We start from the raw sequence: 12,024 nt of genomic DNA on the forward strand, positions 1-12,024 counted from the left end.
TTTCCACTATCACCATTGTTGTCACCATCAGTCCTTGCAGTAAGCAGTTTACTGTTGGTAACTTTGACTCTCCCATAGCGTTAAATTGATTTTCATCCTGCGTTTGTGTTAAATTGTAGTGTCAACACCAGCATTGTGCGGTTGCAGTTGAAAGGAAAGGATAATTGAGCGTGACGCAACGATAAAGTAACTTTCAGAATCCAAACTCCCAACTCGGAGACACAAAATTGGCAATTTAACTTTACAGTAAACACACAGTTTAATAAATTCGTTGGCAAATTGTAAAGAATACAAAAAAATCTCACTATGCACAGGCAAAATGCTTTGAAATTATTTGGCGAGAATGGCTCAGAGGCCAGTAACAATCATTAATACAATTTTTTTTTAAAGTCTTTTATCAGTGATAGCTTTTTCTTTTTAAATGCCTCATATATTCATCTTTCAAGTTCATTCTTCTGCAAATTAGTATAAAAATATAATGGATTAAATGTGGCAGTTTGCAATAAATTGCTGTACACAAGGTCTGTTTATTATTCTGTACAAAGACTTGTCAAATTTACACATATAAGCTAATGGCATTAAACCTAACTCTAAGCAGATTACAATGCAGTTCCCAAGCACCACTAGCGTTATTGCACCAATATGATCCTTTTGTGTTAACTCTCAACTAACCAAAGGCGGTGCCCTTAATACGACAAAAATATACAAATGTTATGCACTGCAACAGCTCCAAAGAGCTTAATCATCATTAGAATTTCTGGTTCCAGTTGATCAAAACTGAATTTATATCTCATTTTACCCAAATAAACAGAAACTCACTGCTCTTGCACTAAATCCATTGGATCACCATAATGTGATGCAGATCAGAAATAGATATCCTGCCCTACATCACACAGTCACGTTGGCAATATCCTTGTTTTGTTCAAGAAATTTATTACAAGCCTCAATAATTTTGCAGAGGTCGGCAGAGAGTCCGGTGATGTCGCGGGTGATGTACGGAAGAATTCCAGGGGTCGCCTGGATGTAGTATGTAATCTGAAAAAAGACAAGTAGTTATGTTACCCTCAGTCACTGACAGCAGAAACACTCTGCTACAATCTGTGTCTTTTCCTTTCAGTTATACCAAAATGATGACACTTTCTAAATCCAGATTTTCAGGAATTCCCCCAATGGCTCAGTTGTATATTGCACTGCTTGTTTTGGAACTGAAGCCATATAAAGCACAGAAGGCAGCCATTCGGCCCGTCGAGCCCATGCCAGCTCTCTGCAAGGGCACTTCACCTAGTCCCAATCCCCCGCCCTTTCCCTGTAGCCCTGCAAATTATTTCCTTCAGGAACTTATCCAATTTCCTTTTGAAAGCCACAATTGAATCTGCCTCCACCACCCTTTCGGGCAGTGCATTCCAGATCATAACCACTCGCTGCGTAAAAAAGATTTTCCTCATGTCACCTTTGGATCTCCTGCCCATCACCGTAAATCTGTGCCCTCTGGTTTTCGACCCTTCTGCCAATGGGAACAGTTTCTCTCTATCTACTCTGTCTAAACCTCATGATTTTGAACACATCTATCAAATCTCCTCTCAATCTTCTCTGCTCCAAGGAGAACAACCCCAGCTTCTCCTGTCTATCCACGTAACTGAGGTCTCTCATTCCTGGAACCATTCTTGTAAATCTTTTCTGCACCCTCCCCAAGGCCTTCACATCCTTCCTAAAGTGCGGTGCCCAGAATTGGACACAATACTCCAGTTGTGGATGAACCAGTGTTTTATAAAGGTTCATCATAACTTCCTTGCTTTTGTACTCTATGCCTCTATTTATAAAGCCCAGGATCCTGTATGCTTTTTTAACCGCTTTCTCAACCTGCCCTGCAACCTTCAACAATTTGTGCTTGTGCACATATACCCCCAGGTCTCTGTTCCTGCATCCCCTTTAGAATTGTACCCTTTATTTTATATTGTCTCTCCTAATTCTTCCTACCAAAATGTATCACTTCGCACTGTTCTGCATTAAACTTCATCTGCCACGTGTCCGCCCATTCCACCAGGAATATCTCAGGTCCATTCCTGGTCTGTACAGTCATAGCTGATCCCAGTGGTAGGAGTGAACGTAAGAAATAGGAGCAGGAGTAGGCCATTCAGCCCCTCGAGCCTTCTCCGCCATTCAATAAGATCATGGCTGTAATGTATGTAATGTATATATACCTTAAGGGAGAGAACTACTTTTTACAGTTCCTGTATACTGTAGTACCGGCAGTGACCACACCTGATCTACCTCAGCTCCACTTTCCTGCACTATCCATATCCTTTGATTCCCTTTTGGCCTCCGTCTCCTCTACTTTAGAAACAGGTGGGGGTTGAAAGAGGGTAAATAAGGTGGAGCTTCCGTTACTGATCACTCTCTATAGTGACTCAGGCTGAAAGATGTGCTCGAGGAAGGTGGCAGACAGGTTCAGGCCCAAGCATAATGGCCACGTTGAATATGCTGCAAACACTCATTGTAAATGTTTACACATGAAGAATGGCCATTTGAGGAAGTTCCAGCGCCTGCGGAACCATAAGCCAGCTCCTTCAGGAAGAGAGGGATAAAACCGCACAGAAAGAGTTGTAGCTGCAGTGCCAAATTTTAACAGCAATTGTTTGGTTTCCTTGCATTTTGTTCCTTTTGAGTGGGGAGGTGGGGGGGGAATTTGAAAAAGACCAAATCCGTATAGCAGCTGATCACGTCTCTCAGTAACATCCCAAAGCAGTTTGAACAGAATTAATTCTACTGTTATGGAGGCAAACACAGCGTGGAAATCTGACATCCATTGATTCACAAATACGAGTGTATGGGCATATAGGGAGGCGATATGCACATAACTGTAAAGTGAAATCTACAACTGCCAGGTAATATAAATTCTTTCACATATAGAATTTATGTTTACTACCAGCATTTCTCCCACGATGTTGCTCACAATAACAACTTGCATTTATATAGCAGCTTTAATGTAGAAAAATATCCCAAGGTGTTTCACAGAGATGTAAGGAAATAAGTCAGATGATATGTACAGTGTTTTATAAGCAAAGGAGCATTATGCCATGTAAAGCACAATGTATTATTCTGCTATGAAGTTGTGTCCTTTTAAGGTCAATAAGTCTAATTGAGAAGTCGAGTCCATTCAGAGGTTAATTGCTATTCAGGGTGGAGATCAGAACACTGATGTTTGTGGGAAAGCCAACTGCAGACAATGTGGCTCCAGTATTCTCCTTTCCTGAATAGTGTTTCTGTACATTCCAAATACCAACAAAGGGATTGGACAAAAATAAGCTAATTTGCACATACCCAACCGACAGCAAGTGTGATATAGGAATTGTAAAGCCCACATGACAGGACCTACATGGGGTTGGGGGGGGGGGGCGCGGTTGTGGAGGTGAGAGGCTGCCACCAATTCCTCCTCACTCCATTGCTTCCCCTATCCCTTTCGCTCAAGCCCACACCCCTGTATCCTCTCCTACTGGAAATCAGAACACTATATGTTTGTGGGAAACCAATTGAGGAACTGTAGCTCTGCAATATCTCTTTCCTGAAAAGTGTTTCTGTATATTCAAATATTTCCAATGTCACCAAGAATAAGCTGCGTGTCACCGACCCAACCCCTTCCCCCACTCCACCATTCCCCTTCCTCAGTTCCCCTTGCTCTCCTCCTCCATTCCCCAATCCTATTTCCTCTCCTCTTCCTTCACCCCTTTTCCACTCCCCTCTTGACCCCTTATCCTCTCTCCTCCTCCCTTGGCTCCCAATTGCCCTATCCCTTCACCACCATCCCCTTCCTTTCTTCACTCCCTTAACCCATTCCCAGCTTTCCACCCCCACTGAAGCCAGTTAAGTTTAATGCTGTTCCCAAAGAATCAGGAGGCCATGTGGATTGAGACCAGGACTGGGATGATAGCCTGAGGCCTGCATGTGGGTGAAACAGGTTGTTGCCAAGGGGACCAAGGCCTAATGCACCAGGCCCAAAGAGTGCAGATGCTGGGGGGCAGTAGCAGGCATGGATAGGGACTTGGAGGGTAAGTGAACAAAGCGGTTTAGGGGTCCAGTTACATAAGTCATTAAATGTGAGCTTGTAGATGCAAACGTAATCAAAAAGGTTAACTTGCTTCATGATAAGGAATACAGAATATAAAAAATAAGGACATTCTACAGCATTTGTACAGAGTGCTGGTCAGACTTCATTTGGAATATTGTGTTCCGTTCTGGGTGTCCCAAATTAAGAAGGATATACTGGTCTTGGAGAAAATCCAGCAACAATTCATTAGGATGCTAATTGGAATGATGAAACTTAGCCATGATGTGAGACGAGGTAAACTTGGATTGTATATTCCCTAGAAATGCAGAGGTGAAGGAGTGATCTGATTGAGTGTTTAAAATAATCAGAGAGATTAATAGGATAATCTAGTGGAAGAATCCAGAACAAGGAGGCAAGAATCCGAGCTTAACCAACTGAGGGCCAATCCAGAAAATAAGTTCTTCACGTGAATCATTGCAGGAATGTGGAGTGCAATACCCCAGAAGGACAAAGATGTAGAAATAATGAAGGTATTTAAAAGGGATACAAATACTTGGAAACAAAGGGTATTATGAAATATGGAGAATGGGCAGGGAATTGGAATTAAAAAGATGGAGCTGCCATGACTAACTGGAGTAGCAGGACAGGCTCAAAGAGTCAAACGGCCTACACCTGTTTCTATGTTCGAACTAATATATTTCAATTATGATTTTTTAATGAACTTTTCTCCCCTACACTAACTTTCTCTGTACTCCTGATGACACTAAATCCTTGCTGGGGTATGGTCCCAATGGGCCATTATATATAAGTGAGCTTTGGCAGGTTTAGGGTCCTCGCCCAATGTCCATGCACACACATTTATAGCAGGGCGACTGGACAGTGATTAGGAGCAGGATTTCTGGCCAATTTTTCCCTCCCTAATAACCCAGAGACACGGAAGCTAAAAGTCCCTGCAACCATCGGCCAGATGATTTAGCTAACAATACAGACTGGGATCAAACCCGTGACCATCCTGATCTATACAGCTTTTCTGCTTGCTAATTGAACCCACTGAGCCACTGGAAAAGAATTTAAACTTGAATTTATTAAAGCTTAACTCTGAATCCTTTTAGTGTTAGCAGAGAGACAGACAGTGGCCATTTGTGTGTCAGTGAAGCTCTGAGTCTTGTTTCCCCAGAAAGCTAGGAAGACCCAGCAGTAGTGCCAGTGCCACTCTGCTGTTCGGAGGTACTGGTCTCAAACCAGCACCTGTAATAGAAGACGATGCTAAAGACATTTTTTGCAGTACTGCCATTGCATAGAAATGGCACTATTTCAGATCCTATTCAGATCTCCTGCACGTATATATTCGTGCAGCCTGAGTACCTCCCATCACATCCACTACGTTCTTTTGGAGAATTTAAAACCCACATTTTAAAAACAGATTACATTCAGGAAGCAATCCAAACAGCCTCTATAAATTAAAGGAAATCTTACTCCACACCCACAGACAGACTCCATTTAACAATCATGTGTTTGGTTAAAGGAAAAATATTTACTTAGGTCTTTCTGACTTTTTAAATCAATAATGTCTTCAGATAAATTGATCATTACAGATCATTTACGTGCTAGAGACCCCTTACCCTGGTGCGGGTGTCTTCTTCCTGCCAAAGTGTAAAGCCAGCACACAACACTTCACTCCTGATAAGGTCCTCAGTTGGCGGGGCTGCAGGGAGACTGACCGATCGGAGCGCTATCAGATAGGGATCCCTAGAAAGAAAGTTTACAGCAGCTGACTGAACGTTTCAATGGGTACTGGATTGCGTTGTAGTGGCCGGCAAATGGGGACATTTTGCCCAAATATTTTGATCCTTTAAAGCCAACAGCTAACTAGAAGATTAACATGAAGTAAGTTAGCGACCTTCAAATAAAAATTCTAACACTATAACCTAGAAACTGCGTACAGTTTTGGTCTCCTTATTTAAGGAAGGATATACTTGCATTGGAGGCAGTTCAGAGAAGGTTCACGAGGTTGATTCCGGAGTTGAAGGGGTTGTCTTATGAAGAAAGGTTGAGCAGGTTGGGCCTATACTCATTGAAGTTTAGAAGAATGAGAGGTGACCTTATTGAAACATAACATTCTGAAGGGGCTTGACAGGGTAGATACAGAGAGGATGTTTCCCCTCATGGGGGAATCTAGAACTAGGGGGCATAATTTCAGAATAAGGGGGCACCCATTTAAAACGGAAATGAGGAGGAATTTCTTCTCTCAGAGGGTCGTGAATCTTTGGAATTCTCTTCCCCAGAGAGCTGTGGAGGCTGGGTCATTGAATATATTTAAGGTGGAGAGAGACAGATTTTTGAATGGTAAGGGAGTGAAGGGTTATGGGGAGCAGGCAGGGAAGTGGAGTTGAGGCCAAGATCAGATCAGCCATGATCTTATTGAATGGCGGAGCAGGCTCGAGGAGCCAAATGACCTACTCCTGCTCCTACATCTTATGTTCTTATGTTATATTCCGCTCGGCTATTAAAACCAGTGTGGTGTTTGGGAGAGTTGTGCCCACCACAAGGGTGCACCATGGACCCAGATTCCGGCCTGTGGGCCACTTGCATTATCTGGGCAGGCTGTCCGGCATCCACCAGGGAGTCTGCCTGGAAGGGCAAGGGAGATTGGCTGTGACATGTCTCGGAGACCTGCTGCAGAAGAGTTTGGCAGGTGGCCATTTTTTAAAGTTTCATTTTTGTTTTAAATTTTACAAATCAGCACCTAAACCTATGTAATCTGTTGGTTATTGACTATTGATTAATTACTTGTTGCGACTATTGGAATTTTATAACTAATTACTGCTGTTAACAAAATGCAAACTATTGTATAAAGTTACAGGATAACCTGACCATGGAAAGGTACAGAATGATCTGACCGGAGAAAAATCTGGCAACATATCAGAGGTACAAAGGCCTCCCTGAAAAAGTAGGTGGTCAAGCATAGGTCAAAAAAACTGCAGTTTCTGAGATGTAAACAACCTGGGTATAAACAGAGTGAAAATGCCAAGGCTCGCTCGCAGTTTACAAGTTTGGAAAGTCGACAGATTAATCCTGGGCAAGATTTTAAGGGCTGTTGGGGTGGGCGAAGTCAGGCACGGGAGGTTGAAACAACAGGTTGTATGTATTGTATGATAAAAGAGAGAACCTAGATAAGAAATATTCATTGGCTGAATATATAGCTAATAAAGGTTAATAAAAGAAATAGGAACAAAGGACATTTACTGGCCTGGAGATTGGTTTGTGCCAGCTGGCCGGCATGGACTGGGGACAGGGAATGATCCTTGCACCAGAACAGGGAGGCCCAAGGCAACCCCATATTGGGCCTCGGGCCTCATTTACATCAGACGGGCGAGCTACAGACAGCCTGCTGGACATCCCCAGGCAGCTCACCATCAAAGACTATTTGAATTTCAGGCCGCTGCTGCGTCACTTGCTGGTGCATCTTGAAAGGTGACGAGTGAGGCGATGGGGAGGGGAGGCATGGCCGGGAGAGGGCGCAATCAGTAGCCGGCAGCGACTCATGATTTTAACGTGGAGCCGGGAGAAGCACTCCTGCACCACCCGGCTCCACATTCAGGTATTTTTAAAAACCTAGCTTTTTTGGTGGCGGCTAGGCTGCATGGAAACCTGGTCCCCCCCCCCCCCCGAATGGCTTGGCAAGCACAGGGTAACAGGAGTGCAATACTTTCTGCCTGTGAGAGCATAGGCTGCAGCATTTGGACATGTTGTAATTTGTGGAGAGGAGGCGAGGCTAGGATAGGAAAGCATTTAAGAAATTAAACCTTACGGTGCTAAATGATGCGAATATGCATTTCGGCATGGAAAGACAGGGGACACACAAGTTGGGCAGCCATATCAGTAACATGCTATTCGAAATCTCCATGGGTGACAAGCATAGTTACAAGTAATGCTTATGGGGCAATGCACATCATTTTGTAGAAATTAAAATAACCTGAACTCCTAAAAATCTCAAAAGCCTGTTATTCTTGGGAGAATATGTTAAAAAAAAAAACAGCTACTTCAACATGTGAAAAACATAAATGAAGTTACCCATCAGCACAAGGCACTCTGCGAGATGCCAGTAAAACAAAGTCTTGAAACTTGCTCCCCTTGCTGACAGAAGGAGAGATCACGTGATAGATGACATCATCCTCATCCACCTTTTGTATCAACTGAAATTTTCTTGAAGGAAACATAAAGATGTTAGAGAGAGTGTGAGTTTGTGTGTTGTTCCTGTGTGCGCGGGTGTGTAGTCCATGGAGCACACTTCCAGGGCTCACTGTGAAACCGCAGTATTAATCAAAAATCAAACAACATCCCAATTTTACATAGCTGGAGTGAAGCATCTAAACCCGTAAGTTCTTACTTTTAGAAACCCCATTTGAAGTGGTTTGAACCATTCTCTCCATTACATGCAAGGTCCTCCAACACAAGGTCTTCCAGCACAGGAAGAGGCCATTCAGCCCATCAAGCCTGTGCCTGCTCTCTGAAAGAACTATCCACTTCATCTCATTCCCCTGCCCTTTCCCCATACAATTTTACATTTTTATTTTTTGCAATATTTATCCACTTCTCTTTTGAAAGCTATAATGGATTCTGCTTCCACCGCTGTTTCTGGTAGGACATTCCATGTCCTAACAACCCTCTGTGGTAAAATAATTTCTCCTAACTTCTCCCCTTGTTCTTTTAGTGCTGATCTTGAGTTTAGACCCTCAAGTTGTTAACTCACTGACTAGTGGAAATAGTATTTTCCCCCTATTTTCTGTATGAAAACCCATGAAGGGGATAATAAATTCACTCTTAAAAGTTTGATGTGCTCCAGGAAAGGAAGGCATTTGTGGCAACAGTTTTGAAAATACTTTTCTGCCAATTTCCTTCCCCCTCTTGAAGGCTCCCTGCTAGAGCATGGTTGCATAGGCATGGTTTCCCTCTAGTATCTTGACCAAGTGACCCGAGACAGTAAGAGTTGCCAGTATTTGACAGCAAGGGTCAGATGCCCAGCTCCATCTCATTCTCACCAAGCATCCGCACACGTGCACCTTTAGCAGGAATCGCTGGATAACGAGCAGGAATGGAAAACCAGTTTGATTCTCTCCTCTCTAATCCAGGGACATCAGCCTCTTCCTGTGCTGGAAGATTCTATGATTCAATCTAGTAAATAAGCATAGTTACTGTCGCCCCAGCCAAGCTCAGCTAACTCAGCACAGATCAGGGATCGAACCTAGGACTTCCTGATCTGCATCAGCTACCCGCTGTCTTAGCCATCATAGGAGCGTTTGGCACCTGCTGCTGATTCCATTTTTGCCAATCAGACACTAATAAAATCCACTCCATCTCTGGCTACTTCCATAGGCACCAACTTGGGAGGAGCTGGGAAACAACTAGTCTCCCAGTGGTAATTCTCAGGATAAAACATACTGCCATAACAGCGACCTGTGCAGAACGGAGTTCCTTATATTCCCCCAGCTCTAGTCACATGTAAACTTTGCCTAGCCCCCAACATTTCTTGGAATCATTGCCGAGCTTTTATCCCCATCCTCCTGGATTCTAGTGCAGGCAGGGCTGCTGCCTCACACTCACCTGTCTATCTTTTTACTCCCCCTTGAGCTTTGCTCACTACAACACAGCTTATTATAACCCGAGGGGGAGGGGAGAAAAATCCATTTTAAAATTAAGGACGGCACTGAAGAGGAACATTTAACGTGATAATCTCTGTCCATCAACCTGGCAGTTTCCACCCTTTTGATGGGGTGTCTTAACGAGCTTAACTCTCCTTCTCAATCTCGGCTGCGCTCAGTCAGCTGTGTTTAGGGCTCTTGCGTCACACAATAGTCCCCACCGAGCCTGCTGACACATTCCGACTTTTCAGCAGCCATTTCAACATCACCTGACTTTCTCAGCTCACCCATCCTCCAGCTAAAGGCAATGCTTCTTAAATAGAGCAATGACCAATTCTCTTGGTCACTCAACAAAGCACGAGTTGGCATGCATCCAAATAGAACATATAAATGCATAGAATGAGGAAAGGCTAAGTGGCCCTTCAGGTCTGTTCCTTCCACCGACCATCTATCTATCATGGTTCTACAAGTACCATGTAGCCCCAGAGAGAAATTTCTGTAAAAAAATATACTTCTCTGATCCCCAAAGTAAATTGAACAAAATTCCAGAACATTCATCCATCCTCACATCTTAAGTATTTTTTTAAATTATTCATTCTGGGGATGTGGACTTCGCTGGCAAGGCCAACATTTATTGCCCATCCCCAGTTGCCCTGTGAAGGTGGTGGTGAGCCGCCTTCTTGAACTGCTGTAGTCCATGTGGTGAAGGTACTCCCATAGTGCTGTTAGGTAGGGAATTCCAGGATTTTGACCCAGCGACAATGAAGGAACGGTGATATATGGCCAAGTCAGGAAGGTGTGTGACTTGGAGGGGAACTCGGAGGTGATGGTGTTCCCATCCACCTCCTGCCCTTGTCCTTCTAGGAGGTGGAGGTCGCGGGTTTGGGAAGTGCTGCCGAAGAAGAATTGGTGAGTTGCTGCAGTGCTTCCTTTAGATAGTACACACTGCAGCCGCTGTACGCCGGTGGTAGAGGGCATGAGTGTTTAGGCTAGTGGATGAGGTGCCAATCAAGCTGGACGGTGTCAAGCTTCTTGAGTGTTGTTGCAGTTGCAAACAATCCAGGCAAGTAGAGAGTATTCCATCACACTTCTGGCTTGTGCCTTGTAGGTGGTGGAGATGTTTTGGGGGGGGTCACAAGGTGGGTCACTCACTGCAGAATACCCAGCCTCTGACCTGCTCTAGTAGCCAAGGTATTTATGTGGCTGGTCCAGTTGAGTTTCTGGACAATGGCGACCCCCCCCCCCCCTCCCCAGGATGGGGGACTCGGCGATGGTAATGTCATCGAATGACAATGGGGGGGTGCGGGGGGGCAGTGGTTCAACCGTCATGTCCTGTGGAGCATTTGACTGTTTCAGCCCATGCGCACTATGGCAGCTGATCAACAAGTGTTGCATCACCTTGGTTTCCCAATAAGAATAGGAGTTAGATCAGCTTTAATCTGCTCCCTCGCAGGAGAGAGAAAAAAAGATCTCCATACTCCCTGGGACAGTGAGTTGTGTCAACATCTTCCCCCTTCCATTATCCTTTGCTTCCCACTGTCACTGATGCTCATTCTTTAGTTTATGTGGCTGTTCTTACTGGTAGTGGGTGTCCCATTCATGTCGACGGCTCATATCAGACAGGAGCATGAAAACTTGCTTGACGTTTACAGAAACAGTCATTTCCACTTTGAAGGACAATAACTGACCTTCCTCCAGCGTGAATAGTTTGGCCTAGAAAAAGGAAATTGACATCATTTCCTGAAAAGTGAGCTGGCTGGCAAGTCTTGAACTCTTTATGCTGCTGTTGGTTTAACTTGCCTTGTTCTGTGTGCAGTTCAGTACCCAGTTTTGTTTTGTAGCCAGCATTTTTAGTGCAGAGATGTTATTGTAGCTGAGGTAAACCTTCAACAAAACATAAAAGCAAACCAGTCACTTAAAACATCAATTGATTAAAGGCAGCACCCAGTGTAGCATTGACCCATAGCGGCTGGAAAGCTCCACATTGGATACATGGTCTGTGCAGAGTCTGCTGATCTTTGCCAGAACCATTGGCTTCAATACTCCTGGGATAGGGGCAGGGAATCATAAAGAGAAATCAGCCAGATTTCCCACTCCTGATTGCTATCCATGACTCGTTGTCGTGGGGAGGACAGGATTGAGCTCAACTTCGATGGTCATCCCAGTTGAATAGCCTCTCTGGGCTTACACATGAATAAGGGCCACTTGGGCGAGTTATTCGAGGACTGCTGCTGTTCATTGAGCAGTACTTCAGCAAGAATCAGCACCTTCAGGTAGGGAGGGGGAGAGAAAGAAGAGGGAAGACAGGCACGGAGCAGAGAAGCAATGATAACAAAA

At 44.3% G+C, this 12,024-nt stretch overlaps 1 protein-coding gene across 4 annotated transcripts in view; it reads right to left on the reverse strand.

Annotated features, from left to right (window-relative positions):
• Nucleotides 1-240: 240 nt before the first annotated feature.
• acot11a (acyl-CoA thioesterase 11a) overlaps nt 241-12,024 on the reverse strand; it is a 101,193-nt gene continuing 89,409 nt past the window's right edge. For all 4 annotated transcript variants that reach the window (XM_085982490.1, XM_085982492.1, XM_085982491.1 and 1 more), the window contains 5 exons: nt 11,488-11,571; nt 11,267-11,400; nt 8,120-8,251; nt 5,668-5,794; nt 241-1,035 (listed from right to left, as the gene is read on the reverse strand). In XM_085982490.1, coding sequence (XP_085838616.1) covers nt 889-1,035; nt 5,668-5,794; nt 8,120-8,251; nt 11,267-11,400; nt 11,488-11,571 — 624 coding nt within the window. In that variant the 3' untranslated portion in view covers nt 241-888. The remainder of the gene's footprint in view (nt 1,036-5,667; nt 5,795-8,119; nt 8,252-11,266; nt 11,401-11,487; nt 11,572-12,024) is intronic.

The sequence above is a fragment of the Somniosus microcephalus genome, chromosome 3 (genome assembly GCF_052327205.1).
Source record: "Somniosus microcephalus isolate GS21.2 chromosome 3, FLI_Smic_1.0, whole genome shotgun sequence".
NCBI lineage: Eukaryota > Metazoa > Chordata > Chondrichthyes > Squaliformes > Somniosidae > Somniosus > Somniosus microcephalus.